This window comes from Tenrec ecaudatus, chromosome 2, assembly GCF_050624435.1.
Source record: "Tenrec ecaudatus isolate mTenEca1 chromosome 2, mTenEca1.hap1, whole genome shotgun sequence".
Classification (NCBI taxonomy): domain Eukaryota; kingdom Metazoa; phylum Chordata; class Mammalia; order Afrosoricida; family Tenrecidae; genus Tenrec; species Tenrec ecaudatus.
The window spans coordinates 303,522,283-303,540,493 of NC_134531.1; the positions used below are offsets into that span (position 1 = coordinate 303,522,283).

At 41.6% G+C, this 18,211-nt stretch overlaps 1 protein-coding gene across 10 annotated transcripts in view; it reads right to left on the bottom strand.

Annotated features, from left to right (window-relative positions):
- LOC142439915 (transmembrane protein 45A-like) overlaps positions 1–18,211 on the bottom strand; it is a 125,634-nt gene that overhangs the window by 10,592 nt on the left and 96,831 nt on the right. For all 10 annotated transcript variants that reach the window (XM_075542634.1, XM_075542633.1, XM_075542626.1 and 7 more), the window contains 3 exons: positions 6,552–6,747; positions 4,669–4,881; positions 4,185–4,366 (listed from right to left, as the gene is read on the bottom strand). In XM_075542634.1, the coding sequence (XP_075398749.1) occupies positions 4,185–4,366; positions 4,669–4,881; positions 6,552–6,747 (591 nt within the window). The remainder of the gene's footprint in view (positions 1–4,184; positions 4,367–4,668; positions 4,882–6,551; positions 6,748–18,211) is intronic.

An 18,211-nucleotide genomic window follows, 5' to 3' on the forward strand; every position in this document is an offset into this window, starting at 1 on the left:
TTCAGTGTTGGTGAAGAATATTAAAAACAAGGCAGCTTTAAAGTTTATCTGGAAATTGAATTAAAAGATAATGGAGATAGATAGATAGATAGATAGATAGATAGATAGATAGATAGATAGATAGATAGATAGATAGATAGATAGACAGAGGAATGTTTCCGTGAACTTTGTTGTACACCATGGACGGCCAGAAGAACAAGCACATCTGCCTTGGAGGCAGCACAGCCAGAGAAGCAAGGATGACATGACTTTCCCTCATGTACTTTGGACATGTCATCGGGAGAAGGACATCGTGCTTGGTGAAATAGAGCATCGGTGAAAAAGACTTTCAATGAGATTGAGATGGAATGATACGGTGGCTACGGCAATTGGACCAAACATGGCACTGACTGTCTGGACTGTACAGGACTGGGTAGTGTTTTAATCTATTGTACACGGGTTCACTATGAGTCAGAGTTGACTGGACTGCACCTAAAAACAACAATAAGTGAACCAAATGAAATACAGCACTGAGCTTTACATTGATATATATTAAGTGTGCTCACCATTGATAGCAAAATGTTAGTTAAGGACTTTGGAGTTTCCTTACAGCAGCCTGCAGAATTTATTATCTTCTTTGTAACTATATTTTAAAAATGCCCCGTTGGTGTCATTCATAGATTATTATTCTAATGACCCAAAGGAGAAAATTGGGATGTTTAATGACATGTCCATGATCACACTCATAATAAATGAAATCTTGTAGTAAGAACAAACAAAAAACATAGTTTATAATACTGAGTAAAACCTAATTCCATATCTATTTAGATATTCCTATGTTTAATAAGCTGCCATTCCAGTGAGCTGGGAAAGCTCTCTGGTGTGCACCAAAGTGCCCAAAGACCTGGTCCCCAAAGCCCCTGGAAGAAAAGAAGGATTTCTAAGTCTTCCATGTCCGCTCCTTGGAAACTACATGAAGGAAATGTAAGCCCCATAGTCACTTCCAGGTCAAAGAGGACAGCCGTTAACACTTGGGCATCAAGTCCATGAGACTGGGCTTCTCATGCCCTCCTGGAAGCAGCGCTTGAAGGTAAACAGGAACGGGGTGCTGTAAAGTGGGGGCGGTGCTTTTACATGGAAAATTAATAGGAGGAAGTAGCAACTCGCTCTAAATTCCCTTTACCCGTCTTGACAATGCTCCTTCAATGCCATCCACACAACCTGCTCACCACTGCTTTGGGCGTGACTTGTTCCAGCTCCCAGAGGGAAAGCTTCCCAGTCAAGACCGAAACAAGCAAAGCAGCATCATATCCCACAACTGAAAGCTCAAATAGATTGATAAACCTCATTCAACTTGCAAGTCCTATTTTAATTCCGCATTCTCCTGGAAGATTTTCCGCCCCTCTTCCTCTGGAATTAACAACACCCTCTTCAAGAGTTCAATCTCAAAATAATCCCATGAGATATTATTTCCATTTGATAGTTAAAGAAACCTACAGCTGCCAAGTCATTTCCAATTCATGTCAACCTTCGGTGTTGCAGAATCAGGTTCTTTCCAAAGTCATGGCCTTTCAGAAGCAGATAGCTTGCTGCTTTTTTTTTTTGGATTGGGGGTTGGGCCTTCAGGAGGTTCAAACCAAAATTTCAGTTGACGGGAACTCCTTGAGGAAAGGTAAAGGCGCAGAACTATCTCGTGTGTGTTCCTGTAGTTCATATGGGAGATCTAGAACTCCAATCCATGACCTCCTGGTCTAGATCCATAGACTCGTCACTGCCTGCCACATTCCCTGCAATTTCTCTTTGGAAGCTCCAAATTAAATCTCTTACATTGTTTCCCCCAGTTTTCATCAATTTTACCAGAAAAAGAGGAACGTGGAGCACCTCTGATTGCTAACCTCATTGGGACCAATAGAGTTTGAGACTGAAAACTGAAGATGGGACTGCAGTCAGTAAGAGACCTATGAACAGGGTTATTTTATGCGATTTCTTGGAAATCCATAGACTGTCTCCATGATTGTATCAGAATAAAAGGAAGTAAATCTGGAAAATTAAGACCCCAAATTAGGACAAGAAACTGCCACAACTCCTTAAATGCACACTGAGATTAGCCATATCTGCAGACACAGCAAGTGAAAATACATACCAATAAATAAACACAATGTGTTGTTATTATTAGCTGAAGACACTCAGCCATGAAACATACATACATCATACACTTAAGGGGACTTCTAAATGTTTGTGGGGAATGGAACTAATGGAGTTTCTGATTGACTTTTTGAAGCCCCCTGTACCTGGAACACACATGGAAGCATTAGAAACTCACCAATGTCTCTAGGCATTTTTGTCTCTGGAGAGGAGAAATCCGTCTAAAACTTCACTTCCTGCCAGTGGTGTGACATGTTAATCTTCCTGTGAGGCCATAGGTATTATTTAGTCTGACCACCAGGTAGAGATTTGAAACTCTTCTAGACATGTTGGTAAATGGAAAACATTTTAAACTTATTTTAATTATAAAGATTTGTGTACAAAGTTTTCACCTCTTAGTTCTTCCTTAGAAAAGTTGGGGGAGGGGAACCAAACCTCATGTCTCTGGGAAAAGGGACAGTATTAAGGCAATGTACTATCAGGAGGGTCAGTCCCCGGACGGACACCGTGCTTGGCGACGTAGAGGGTCAGCATAAAAGCAAAAGATCCTCAAAGGGAGATGGATGCATGTTGTCGCAGCAACAACGGGCTCAGTCTTAACAGTTGTGAGGATCGTTCAAGATGGATCAGAACCAACTCACCAGAACCTAATAACATTCTCCAGTGGTTTCAGAACACTCCTCGTGAGAAACAAAAATTCCTGAAATAACCCCATCCTCCCAACCCGTCTCTCTGGTGACCAAAATCCTTTCCCTAACTGGACCTCATTCAGCTGCCATCTCAGATGCTCCGTGTGTGTGTATATATTCATGTACACACCTAGGAACATGATTTATCAATCTCTATTAAATATGTGTCCACAGAGTGGAATTCATATTCCCCAAAACACTCCAATGTTAGGGAGTCCATTCTTTCTTTTTCTTTTTTCTTTTTTTTGACTTTTTTTTTAAATAGCTGATCATGGCCAAGTTAGCATTTGCTATTATTGACAGAGTCTCACTTCTGCCCTCAAATTCCAAGAAGTAAGTTGAAATGTTACTTTCACATACTATTAAATTCCACTATTTCTGGATAGAGGTTTTAGATTATGTATCACAGCCATTGGTTTTACATTGTGTAACCATCAAAAATTCCTTTATCGAGATTTCAGTTTTGATTTTTGCATGTCAAAATTTCTACTAAAAAACAAATTGGGGTTCCTCTTCCTTTTTATTTTTTTAAACATTTTATTAGGGGCTCATACAACTCTTATCACAATCCATACATATACATACATCAATTGTATAAAGCACATCTGTACATTCTTTGTCCTAATCATTTTCAAAGCATTTGCTCTCCACTTAAGCCCTTTGCATCAGGTCCTCTTTTTTCCCCTCCCTCCCTGCTCCCCCTCCCTCACGAGCCCTTGATAATTTATAAATTATTATTTTGTCATATCTTGCCCTATCCGGCTTCTCCCTTCACCCCCTTTTCTATTGTCCGTCCCCCAGGAAGGAGATCACATGTAAGTCCTTGTAATTGTTCTTTGTTAAGAGAAGAACTTGTGATTTGAGACCAGATAGATCCACATTGGAATCCTCGTTCCAAAGTTATGTGATCCTAGCAAAGTAACTGGGTCTCTATAAGTCTTCCTTATCTGATGACGATACCTAATATGCAGATAGTTGTGGGGCAAAGTGAAACAATCTACATTTGTAGTACTCAGTTGTTTATCAATAAATAATAGCTCCATCTACTTTCCACCTTTGATGGACTTCTTAAGCTTAATATCATAAGACTGCAAGCTGCTTCAGAGTCAGGAACTGCTTCCAACTAAAAGCACCAGCTAACAATTCCTGCAAAACCGAAGCTTGGGTGTATGGTGAAAATATGCACACGCACTCCTTTCTGACTGCTCAGTCGGCACTCTCAGCAGGGGTGGTGGGCCCTGCATGGGTCTAGGGAAACATGACATCTCAGGGACCATATTCTCACAACAGGCAGGCTCTCTCAGGGTCCTAGACCAAGATGCACCTCAAAACGGAACAAAAGTCCTGTCTTGAATAGAGGTCCCAACTCACCTGCCAGAACCAACTCCCCTGAAGCAAGAGGAAGCTTGCCTGCAACAGTGCCAAAGTCAGGTTGCTCCTCATGGAATCGATGAAAAGCAGTACGGCTGTCACAAGGATGACCACTGACAGCAGCTGGTGCACATAGATGTCTAGCATGTCTCGCCCATGAGTGTGGTTGTAGAAGATAAAAGCTGAGAGAAGGGGAGGGGAGGAAAACTTGACTTTTTCAATGAAACTAAGGACCATCCACTCTTTCTCTGTCTCTCTCTTTTTAAAGATCATTTTATTGGGGGGGGGGGTCTTACAGCTCTTATAACAACCCATTCTTTCCCTTTTTATGGCGCTCCACTTAACTCACTCTCCTGCTCGCTCTCTCTCATTTTATTTTTACTCTTTCTCTCTCATTCTCCCACTCCTCCCCATCTTTTTCTCCTATACTCTCCCCCTCCCATTCTTCCTTCCCATTCTTCCTCATTCCCTCTCTCATACTTACCCTCCACAAAAAAGGCAATTGAGAACATTAGCTTGTATAATGATCCAGGAAGTGAACGATAAATGTGACATAAGATGCTTGTCACACCACTCAGTGCAAAGAAAAAATACATGGTGCCATGATGCCAGCTGGTGAGCTGCTTCCAATGGCCTTCTTTATAGTCATATAAGGTCAGGTGCGGTCCACCAGGAACAAACTGTTCGACGGTCATACCTGTAGAAGAATAAGAGTTTAACAATGGTTTCAACAATCTTGCCTAGAGTGTAGAAGATATGAGATTAGCCCTTTCCTCCATCCAATCTCCAAAAGCTCCAAAACCAAAGCCATGGCCATCAGGTCGATTCTGAGTCATAGCAGCATGGAAGAACTGCCCCCGTGGGTTTCTGAGATGTCTCTCTTTACCGGAGCATAAAGAGAAAGCCTCGTCTTTCTCCCTGGGAGAGGCTGGTGTTTCCACCTGCTGACTCTGCAGGAGCAGCCCCTCATGTGACCCCTATGTCACCAGGGCTCATCATCCCTGCCCAGGATCCTTTATACAGGGACCCTCCTTTCCTAGACATGTTTCCAATGACAGCTATTTTTGTTTCAGATAATAACTCAGATAATCAATATTCATCACAAAGCTTTTTCACATCTTCTAAGCTGATGACCTTAGTTCCACTACCCATTTCAATGTAGCGCTTAAGATGATTCTCTCAACCCTCAGGACCAATAATGAGACTAGTGATACCGGGAGGGTGGAGAGAAGGTAGAAAGGGGGAACCGATCACAAGGATCTACATATAACCCCCTCCCTGGGGGACAAACAACAGAAAAGTGAGTGGAGGGAGACATTGGACAGTGTAAGACATGACAAAATAATAATTATTTATAATTTATCAAGGGTTCATGAGGGAGGAGGGATTATGGAGGAAGGGGGAAAAATGAGGAGCTGATACCAATGGCTCAAGCAGAAAGCAAATGTTTTGAGAATGATGATAGCAACAAATGTGCTTGACACAATGGATAGATGGATGGATTTTGATAAGAGTTGTACAAGCCCCCAATAAAATGATTTTAAAAGAAAAAATAATATACTATAAAATCAACCACACACAAAAAAGATGAATCTTGAATGATTTGGGGTGCTTGGATTTTCAAGCTCAGTCCTATAGAAAATGATTGCTTTCTTCTTAAGGATTACATCTCTGGGTAACTGTCATGAAGTAGAGCTGTGTTTGGTTCAGGATAAAATTGCTATTAGGTTCAGCTTTTGCCCCAGTGAGTTTAACCACTCAGATGCATAGAGAATACGGTCGAGTCAGTTATAGTAACAGAGGAGAGGGATGTTGCACTTTTCATGAAGGAGAGCCTATAGGAGAACTCTGAGAAGACAGGATATTCATAGAATATCCATGGTCAATGAAGGGTATTTGAAGTTGTCTGGTCTGACTTCTTCTTCTCTTTCAGAACCCAGAAAGATGACTGAGTACATAAGGTGAGGACTTTTTCAACACTGACCCTTCCCTATAGCCTGTCAACAATGACTATTTCTTGATTTCCCATAATGGATTCAGTACTTTGCCATATGGCATCATCACAATTTTGAAAGGTGATTTTTGGTATGGTCTACTCTTTCAGGTATTAAAATAATTGAAATATTATTATTTCAGGGGCTCCAGACTATTTTTATAAAGAAAATTCACTTTGACTAGGTAAGCAAGTTAATTACTATGACAAAGCCATCATAGAATAACCATCACTCCCCTAACAAATTATAGAAATTATAATTAGAATATGTGTTAAGAAATATTTCCCTTTAGAAATTTGTTGAATTCATATTGATTTTTTTGGGCTAGAAATAGTCAAAAGGGGAAAATAGAACACAGAAATGGTCTACTTACCAAATAAAGTCATGCTAATTATTATGATTCCCTCCAAAAGTTCTGTTCTATAAAATGATGATTTGGAATTAAAGTGGCAAGTCCGCTTGTACTTTTTGCAGGCATACTTAAGAATGTATTTTGTACTCCACCACAGACCCATGAAATAGAAAAAGCTTCCAGGGAGGGCATGGCCTCTGAAACTCCCCATCTCCATCTAATAAGAAAAATACATACACAGTGTTAAGACCAAAATCTTGATGAGTCCTATAAAATATACCAACTTCAGATGGTTATGGGCAAAATACTAACTTCAAAGGATAAAATATCACTATTGAAAGTAATACCGATAAAACCAATACAAATGAAAATCTACACTTATTGAACACATTGGGCACAATGTCAAATGTTTTATATAAAATTTCCATCCTATCTTCATGACATACAAAATTGAGATTAATATACCATTTTCCATTTAGGATACAGGTGTAGAGAATTAAATGACTTGCTCAAGTCTCACCAATATTAAGGAAATGTTTCATTGGGTTCTTTTAACAAAAAGCATAAAATATTTTTTTAATGTTGACATCTACTTCACCATGTAATTATACACTGTGCATTTTTAAAGGAAAGTACCTAAAGTAAACAGAACATATGATTAAGTAACATAGTTAAACAGAATTTTTTTAAATCATGTTATTGCGAGCTCATACAACTCATCACAATCCATCCATCCATCCATCCATTGTCTCAGGCACACTTGTACATTTGTTGCCATCATCATTCTCAAACATTTTCTCTCTACTGGAGCCTTCAGTATCAGCTTCTCATTTTTCCCCTTCCTTCCCACTCCCTCCCTAATGAACCCTTGATAACTTATAAATTATTATTACTTTTTCATGTCTTACACTCACTGATACCTCCCTCCACATACTTTTCTGTTGTCCGTCCCCTGGAAGGGGATTATATGTAGATCATGTGATCGGTTCCCCTTTTTTCCCCCCACCTTCCCCTGACCCTCTTGGTATGACTACTCTCCATACTGGTCCTGAGGGGTTTATCTACCCTGGGCTCCCTGTGTTTCCAGCTTTTATCTGTACCTGTGTATATGTTCTGGTCTAGCTGGATTTGCAAGGTAGAATTGGGGTCATGATAGTGAGGGCACAGGGGGGAGGAAGCATTAAAGAAATAGAGGAAAGTTGTATGTTTTATCAGTGCTATACTGCACCCTGACTGGTTTGTGTCCTCCCCAAGACCCTTCAAATAGAATATGTTTAAGTGTAGATCTAGGACAGCAGTTCTCAAACACCACTCCCCTCCTTGGGGGGGTGGCTGTCGAACCCTTTCACAGGGGTCACCTGATTCACAGCAGTAGCAAAATGACAGTTATGAAGTAGCAATGAAAATAATGTTATGGTTGGGGGTCACCACCACATGAGGAACAGTATTAAAGGGTTGCGGCATTAGGAAGGTTGAAAACCACTTCTCTAGGAGATAAAATAAAGTGTTATAATGAAATGTGAAAAGACCTAGAATTACAAAACCCAAAAGTAAGAATATGCTTGGTATTTTGCTAACGAAGAGAACTGAGGAAACTATCCAAGCATTAAGTTGCCATATTGGAGGATTTTATGGCAAAAATATTAAACAATACTAAAATCATCAAAAGAAGATGGAAGTAATACACTGAATCATTGCAATCTAAAGAACCTGGCAGTGTGCAAACATTTCAGGAGGTGGCATATGATAAAGAGCAAGTGGTATTGACAGATGATGACCAAGCTGCACTATAGGCATTGTGGGGGGAAAAAGGGCTCCAGGAATTGATGGAATACCAATTAAGATGCTTCCACACATACAAGTAGCACAGGGAGTACTCATGTGTCTATGCAAAGTAATTTGTAGGACAGTTACCTGGCCACCAAACTGGAAAATACAGAAAAGTGTACCCATTCCAGGAAAGGTGACACAATAAAATGTGTAAACTATCAAACATTATTAAGTTTGTATACAAGTAAAATATTGCTGAAGATAATTCAAAAACTGTTGCAGTGTTACATTGACAGGCATATGACAGGAGCTGCCAGAAACTCAAACGGGATTCAAAAGAAGGCATAGAGCAAGGGATATCATTTCTGATGTCAGATGGATCTTGACTGAAAGCAGAGAATACCAGAAAAACTTGCCTGCACTTTATTAACTATACAAAGGTGTTCAACTGTGTGAAATATAAAAAAGTATGGATAACATTGAAAAGAACAAGACAGGCGTGCTCAGGCGGATCCTGTACATAGCACAAGAGACTGTAATTCCAACACAACAAAAATATGCCATTTGGTTTAAAATCAGAACAGATGTGCATTAGGGTTTTAACTTTTAACCAACTTCATTTGATCTGTGTGCTGAGCAAGTAGCCTGACAAGTTAGACTATAGGAAGAAGAATATGGAATTTTCAGGGAAGACTTATTAACAATCTGATATGCAGATGACAAAACCTTGCTTGCTGAAAGAAAAGAGGGTTGAAGCATGTACTGCTGAAGATTAAAGAGGAAGGTCTTCAGTGTGACTTTCACATCAACAAAGCAAAAATCCTCACAAATGGACCAATAAGTAGCACCATGATAAAAAGAGAAATGATTGATGTTATTGAGGATTTCCTTTTACTCATACCTACAATCAAGATCAATGGAAGCAGCAGTCAAGATGCCGAATCATGTACTGCACATTGGACAAATCTATTGCAAAATCTTTAAAGTATTGAAGAGCAAAGATATCGCTTTGAAGATTAAGTTAAGGTATTTTCTTTTTTAAATAATTAAATCATTTTATTGGGGGCTTGTACAACTCTTATCACAATCTACAAATACATTGTATCAAGCACTTTTGTACCTTTGTTTCCCTCATCATTCTCAAAGCATTTGCTTTCTACTTGAGTCCTTGGTATCAGCTCCTCATTTTTCCCCTGGCTCCACGTTCCTCCCCTCCCCCACGAACCCTTGATAATTTATAAATTATTATTATTTTGTCATATCTTACACCGTCCGACGTCTCCCTTCACCCGCTTCTCCACTGTCAATCCCCCAGGAGGAGGTTATATGTAGGTCCTTGTAACCTGTTCCCCCTTTCTCCCACACCTTTCCTCCACCCTCCCGGTATCACTATGCCTACCACTGGTCCTGAGTGGTTCATCTGTCTTGGATTCCCTGTGTTTCCAGTTCCTGTCTGTACCAGTGTACATCCTCCTGTCCAGCCAGATTTGCAAGGTACAATTGGTATCATGATAGTGGGGGGGAGGAAGCATTCAATAACTAGAAGAAAATTGTATGTTTCATCATTGCTACATTGTACCCTGACTGGCTTGTCTCCTCCCCGCGGCCTTTTTGCTAGGGGATGTCCAATTGCCTACAGATGGGCCCTAGGTCCCCTCTCTGCACTCCCCCTCATTCACAATGCTATGATATTTTGATTTTTTTGGTCTTTGATATCTGATACCTGATCCCTTCGACACCTCATGATCTCACAGGCTTGTGTGCTTCCTCCATGTGGGCTTTGTTGTTTCTCAGTTAGATGGCTGCTTATTTAGCTTCAAGCCTGTCGGACCCCAGATTCTGTATCTTTTGATTGCCAGGCACCATCAGCTTTCTCCACCACCTTTGCTTATGCACCTGCATTGGCTTCAGTGATCGTGTCGGGACAGGCTGGTGTGCTTCTTCCATGTGGGTTTTGTTGTTTCTCAGCTAGATGGCCACTTGTTTATCTTCAGGCCTTTAAGACCCCAAATGCTATATCTTTTGGTAGCTGGCACCATCTGCTATCATCACCACATTTACTTATGCACCTGCTATGTTCAGCTATCATGCCAGGAAAGTGAGCATCTCAGACTGCGGAATTGTTAGAACAAAATGTTCTTGTGTTGAGGGAGTACTTGAGTAGGGGCCCACTGTCCATCAGTTTCCTTAATACTAAACCTATAAAATATGTACATAGATCTATTTCCCTATTGTCATATATAAATATATTTACATATGTATATGCCTACATTTAGATCTCCATAAATGCCCGTTGTCTCCTAGTTCTTTTTTCTATTTCTTTGTACTTTCCTCTTGTCCCACTATCATGTTCAGCCTACATTTGGGTTTCAGGAATTCTTCTCAGTTACATTGTCCTTGATCTAACCGTACCAGACCTCCTACACCTCCTTGCCACTTGTTGTTCCCTTGTCCCTGGGTTTGTTAACACCCACTTCCTTTCCCCCACCTCCCCCTCTCCCATGCCCCCCCCGGACCCCCATACTGTCATCCTGTGTTCTCTCTTCTGGCTTGTTTATCCCGCCTATCCCTTCCAGGTAGACATGCAGTGACAACAATATGCACCATCACAAGACCGAGTACAAGGAAGCAACAATAGAAAATAAAACAATAGCTACAACAACAACAAAACAAACCCTATAAATAGTTCAAGGTCTATTTGTTGTCCTTTATGAGTGCTTTCCATTCAAGTCTTTTCCTTTGCCTCATACGCTCGTGAAAACTAGACGATAAAGAGGAAACCCCAAAGAAGAACTGGTGCCTTAGAATTGTGTTGTTGGGGAAGACTATGGAATTCCTAACACAAAAACACCCTGTCTTGGAACAAGTGCATCCTGAACGCTCCTGCAAGCAAGAATAACAAAACTTAGTGTCCCAGATTTTGGACATGTTATCAAGAGAGGCCAGGCCCTAGAGAAGACCATCATGCTCGGTAAAATAAAGGGTCAAGGAAAAAGAAGACCCTCAATGATGTGGATGGACACTGTGGCTCCAGCAATGGGCTCAAACATAGCAAGGAATCCGAGGATGGTGCATGACCAGGTAGGGCTTCAGTGTTTCATTCTGTTATGCATACAGTCACTGTGAGACTAAACTGACTCGACAGCACTGACCTATAATAACAACAACAACAATAAAAATAGGATAGATCTGTATTTATGTTTTTAAAAAATGAAATAGTTGAAAGTACCTGCACAATTCACTACATAGATAACTTGATGTGCCCAGCATGGAGCATGTGGAAGAGACCATTGCATTGTTGTTAGTGCTGACAAGTGAGCTCTGGTCATTGCATCACTATGCCAAATAGAACAAATTACTACCCAGTCTTGTGCTATGCGCCCCATGGTTATGTGTGTGCCCAATGTTGCAGTGTGTTCTTTTTATTTGTTTGTTTGTTTTTCAGAATCTTCCTCTTTCTCACTGACCCTCTACTTTACCAAGCATGATGACCTTTTCCAGACCATTAGCGCTCAACAAATACCTGTGTGAGTGCCCCTTCTTATGCTTTCCCAGGATCTCCGCCCGTCACGTTGTAAGCATGTTTCCAACTTGGCAAGTGAGAGGACTTCCATCTAGCTGATATCTAGGCAACCTTAGAAACTACGTGTCTCAGATAACATTTCTACAACACAGAGGAAGGCCAACCAACCTGCTTCAGATTTTGAAAGCAACACCTCTATTGTGTTTAGTAAGAGTGACACTTGGAAGCTCATTGTTGTAAGAGCTGAGCCCAGTTTAGCCACGCCAAGACAAATCAGATGATGCCATCTGTTCCCAGTACTAAAACATGATAGAGCCACCTCGGACTAATAAACAGAAATATCTCTTATCTTTGGTCAGCGCTGTGGAAAATCTGCCTCAAAATGTGTGTTTGAGTAATGTGAATTGCTCTCTATTCTGTATTATACTGTCGGCAGAATAATTGAGAGTCTAACATCGTCCTTATTGTTGGGACATGGGGCCAGATCTAGGGGAACTCAGGAAAGAGGATTTCAGGGTTCCCCCAGCTTATCAGAGTTCTGTGTCTGCTTTAGTGGACACTGTACTTACCAGTTCAGCCCAGAACCCATTAGGGCTACTTTGGCATCCCTCTGCCACACTGTGAATATTCCAGAAGAAACTGTGAATCTGAATCACACACTAAATTCTGCACTTTCCAGTTGAGGCCATTAAAGGGACAATCACCTAACTCCAGACCCCTAGCTCCTTGTAAATCACCCCAAGGAAGCACTCTTTCCATCACATGGTGCTAAACACAGGTCCGTGTCTTGCTCTGACGCTAATTAGTGACGGAGTTTAGGCCATATCCTTAGCCTCTCTGAACTTTACATCTTAATCACTAAAAGGAGGACTTGGACATGGAAAATATCTGAAGTTATTTCCTGCTTTAAAATCCTTGGATTTTCTCATGAGGGAGGGGGAAGTAGGGAGGGAGGGGAAAAATGAGTGGAGAGCAAATGTTTTGAGAATGATGAGGGGAAGGAATATACGGATGTGCTTTACACAACTGATGAGTTGTATGAGCCCCTAATAAAATGATTTTAAAAATCCTTAGATTCTTATCCTGATCACCACCTTTATCAGAGGATTACTGAACTCTCTTGTTGGTTTGCATTAGCCACCCAGATGGGATTGGGAAATGCCGACCGACTGTAAATTATTTTAACTTCCTGGTGAAGAATTTGGCATGTTTTAAGAAGCCTCAAGTGTTACATCTTCTGGTCAAGGATGCCCCCTTGGAGGAATCTATCATAAAGATACCATTGGAAATGCAGGTATCAAATTTATGTGTGTGTGTGTTGTGTGCTCCTAGGCCACTGAATAAATAAATTAGGCAGCTTATAAATATCAGGTTCTCAAACATCTTAACTGATAGTGGATAGAGTTCATAAGAATAATAGGCTATGATCAGACATGTCCCTCCCTCAGAGCTGCAGATTCAATGCTGTCCTCTGAAATAAATTCTTTGGGGGATGGGGGGCAGGTGTCCACATGGTTGGGATTGGGATGGGCCCCTCAGACTTCTCTACTGGTTCCCTACTCCATGTCGGCATGTTGCATTCACATCTTGGAGCACCTGGATGAAATCTGGTCCCTCTTTCCCTGTGGAGACACAAACAATACCCTCCCCTTGGGTGGGTTAGTTCCCTGTGGCCCCACTACCCAATTCTTTATTATTATTATTATTAATTTTTTCCCTTTCCCCACCTCCTTTTTAGTTGCCAACCATATGTACCCCTGTGTTTGGTCTGGTCCCTGCCATATGGAGCACACATGAGCAGATGAAGGGGAGGAGGAGAGAGTGGAGCACATCCTGGCCCACCAGACCTTGAGGACGATGTTCTCACTGAGAGCAGCCAGTCCACAGAGAAGACCACATGGCCGGCCCCACTATGAGACACAATGTCGTCCCTCACTGACCCGTAGCCCAACAGGGGACAACACTTGTGACACAGTGTGGGAATTGTGCCCAATCCCATCACACCGAGTCAAACACTAAGGGGGTGCAACAGAACAGCAAGGGAATGAAGCAGCGAGGTCCCCAGAGAATGCTGACGGTGGACTTTGGGGCCAGGGGTTGGTGCCCCAACAGACTGGCTGGAAAACACTCCTAAAGGCAAACAAACAATCCTTGAACTAACTACAAGCTTTTCTTTCTTGTTGTGTTTTGTTTTGTTCTTTTGTCATTTGTTTGTTCCCATTGTTGTTTTGTTGTATATTGTTGCTTGGTTTTCCTCTGTCTTGTTTTTATGCATGCTATTATCTCCACAGGTCTGTCTAAATAAGATAGGCTCCTCCATTCTTTCTGGAGGAGAAAACAACAGGACTGACAGTTCTGGGGGGACATGGGAAAGGGGGAAAGGTAGTGGTGTTAACAAACCCAGGGACAAGGGAACAACAAGTGATCCAAATCAGTGGTGAGGAGGGTGTAGGAGGCCTGGTAGGGTGTAATCAAGGGTAATGTAACCAAGAGGAATTACTGAAACCCAAATGATGACTGAGCATGATAGTGGGACAAGGGGAAAGTCAAAGGAAATAGAGGAAAGAGCTGGGAGGAAAAGGGCATTTATAGAGGTTTAAATAAAGGCATGTACATATGTAAATATATTTATATATGAGGATGTGGAAATAGATCTACATGCATATATGCATAGGTTTAGTATTAAGGTAGCAGAAGGACATTGGGCTCCACTCAAGTACTCCCTCAATGCAAGAATACTTTCTTCTATTAAATTGGCATTCTATGATGTTCACCTTCCTGACAAAATCGCTGAAAACTGAGAGGGTAAATAAGCAAATGTGGTGAAGAAAGGTGATGGTTCCCGGCTATCAAAAGACATAGTGTCTGTGGTCTTAAAGGCTTGAAGGTAAACAAGCGGCCATCTGGTCTTAAAGGCTTGAAGGTAAACAAGCGGCCATCTAGCTCAGAAGCAGCCAAGCCCACATGGAAGAAGCACACACCCCTGCGTGATCATGAGGTGCCAAACGGATCAGTTATCAGGCATCAAAGAACAAAATATCATATCATTGTGTGCTCACCTCCCTTATACAATCGCTGCAGACAAATGGGTGCATAAGCAAATGTGGTGAAGAAAGCTGATGGTGCCGGCTATCAAAAGATATAGCATCTGGGGTCTGAAAGGCTTGAAGGTAAACAAGCGCCCATCTAGCTCAGAAGCAACAAAACCCACATGGAAGAAGCACACCTGCCTGTGCGATCACAAGATATCGAAGGGATCAGGTATCAGGCATCATCAGAACAAAAAATCATATCATTGTGAATGGGGTTGAGGGGGAGTGCAGAGTGGAGGCCCAAAACACATTTGTAGGCCACTGGACATCCCCTTACAGAAGGGTCTCGGGGAGGAGACGAGCCAGTCAGGGTGCAGTGTAGCAATGATGAAACACACAACTTTCCACTAGTTCCTAAATGCTTACTCCCTCCCCCCCCAACTATCATGATCCCAATTCTACCTTACAAGTCTGGCTAGACCAGAGGATGTACAGTGGTAGAGATATGAACTGGAAACACAGGGAATCCAGGGCAAATGATCCCTTCAGCACCAATGATGTGATTGGCGATACTGGGAGGGTAGAAGGCAGGTGGGGTGCAAAGGGGGAACCGATTACAAGGATATACATATAAGTTCCTCCCTGAGGGACAGACAACAGAAAAGTGGGTAAAAAGAGACATCAGAAAGTGCAAGATATGACAAAATAATAATTTGTAAATTATTGAGGGTTTATGAGGGAGGAAGGAACAGGGAGGGAGGGAAAAAAATGAGGAGCTGGTGCCAGGGGCTTGGGTAGAGATCGGATGTTTTGAGAATGATGAGGGCAATAGATGTACAAATGTGCTTTGCAGAACTGATGATAGATTGTGATAAGAGTTTTATGAGCCCCTACTAAAATGATTTAAAAAATAATAGGCTCAAAAAATTGAAGGCAAGGGGCTTTGAACTTATACTGCCTACGTCTGAATTCCAACTGCATGAGTGTGATTGTTAATTTCTATTATGCCAAAATGGCACCTATAAGATTTGAATGGAGTTAGCATTTTAAGCAGGTTTCCACTTGGTGACCTACTTTGGATGTGCAACCAAGATAGATGGCTCTCTGAAGTCCAGCTCCCACCCCCCCCCCCCCTCTCTCTCTGAGACCTGCCACTCTGAGACCTGCTTAAAGCACCATCGCTGGATCCACAAGACATTACACCCACCAGACTGTGATCTTCTTACCTACAGCATATGGTTGCCTATGACTGGTGAGTCTGAGGAGGGACTACTGACTATTATCAGACTTATGGACTTGACTTGGACTGGGCTGGCATGTTTTCCTGATATACAATTACTTCGTGATATAAAGCTCTTTCTTACACATGAGTGTCATTGGATTTTTTTTCTCTACTTAACCCTGCATAACACAATGAATTATGAGCTATGTGACTTTGAGCAAGTTATTTCTCCCTTTTCACACAATGGGGCAAATGTAAAGGCCTATCTCTCAGGTATCAGGTATCAAAGACCAAGAACAAAAAAAAAAATCACATCATTGTGAATGAGGGAAAGTGCAGAGTGGAGACCCAAAGCCCATCAATAGACAATTGGACATCCCCTTACAGAAGAGTCACAAGGAAGAGATGAGACAGGGTGCAGCACAGCACCAATGAAACATACAACTTTCCTCTTGTTCTTTAATGCTTCTTACCCCCTACACCCTCACTATCATGACCCCAATTCTCCCTTACAAATCCCGCTAGACCAGAGCATATACATGGGTATAGATAAGAGCTGAAGACACAGGGAATCCAGGACAGATGAACCCCTCAGGACCAATATTGAGAAAAGTGATACCAGGAGGTTAAGGGGAAGGTGGGGGTTGGAAGGGGGAACCAATCACAATGATATATATAAAACCCCCCTCCCAGGGGGACAGACAACAGAAAAGTGGTTGAAAGGAGACATCAGTCAGTGTAAGACATGAAATAATGATACGAATTTATAAATTATCAAAAGTTCACGAGGGAGGGATGGGAGGGGAAGGAGGGGAAATGAGGAACTTAAACCAAGGACTCAAGTAGAAAGCAAATGTATTGAGAATGTTGATGTCAAAAAATGTACACATGTGCTTGACACATGGATGTATGCATGGATTGTGATAAAAGTTGTATGTGTCCCCAATAAAATTATTTTTATTAAAGAAAGAAGGAAATATCTATCTCATAACACACAAGTGGTCCTGGTGGGGTAGTGGGTTATACACTGAGATGCTACCAGAAGGTCAACAGTGTGAAACCACTAGCCATTCCTCCATAGAAATATGGAGCTGTCTCCTCCTGTAGAGATTTTATTTGGAGCCTCAGAAATCAGAGGCAGTTCTACTCTGTCCTATGTAGCTCAGAGTGAGCAAATGAGAGAGTGAGTGAGTGAGTACTTCCTAACACTGCTCTCAGAATTAAAATGAGTCATTCCAAAGAATAATAGCCATAAAGTAAATGCAAATCTGTTGAACAAGCTCATGCTATCCTCAACTCACCCCAAGGAAAACAAGTAAAAGTACCAAAAGAAATAAAAGTCAAACCAAATGAGAATTACAATGAATCTCTCCAAAGCAAGCAGCCATACAAATACAGTATTAGCAAACCATGTCACATCATCCTCCACTCGCCCCAAGTAAAACAAAAGTAAACAAGGAAAACTATCGAGTCAAGTAAGATGAACAAGTTTAAACTGCAGAAAGCAAGAAGCACGTACACACAACATTTGGCGATTATGCATAACCTGCCTCTAAGTTTGCTTCTGCTTTTGGTTTAGAGGACTGAGATCTTCCATGGCTCTTTCACACACTGCAATTAGAGAAACTCCTTGAACATAAGGTCCCTAAATCTACTCTTCTTTCTATTCCCTACTGAACCTGGAGATAAATCGTTACATCTTCTGGGGTCTATGGGTGGTGCAAATGATGAAAGGTTACAGGTTTGAGAACACCCAGAGGCTCCGCTGAAGAAAAGCCTGGAATGTACTCCCCCAAGTCAGCCACTGTAAACTAGGGAACACAGTTCCACTCTGACGCACGGGATGTGGCATGAGTAGGAGCTGACTTGTGTGATTCTGTGTCGAAGGCCTGTCCTCATGAGCCTCCCTGTATTGGCAGAGATTGCACAGCCTCTGTAGAACATAATTAGGGCCTCCCAGAGATGGGAGCTTGAGGCCATCTCCATTTTTTAGGCTCCTGGCATTTTAAAAAGGAAGAAATACCAAATCAGCATTACACATCTTGCGGTTGCTTTTAAGTGTTTTAGATTTAAATAATTAATCCCTTTCACACAAGCAAACATAGTGCCTATGTTGGAGAGATTATGTAAATGT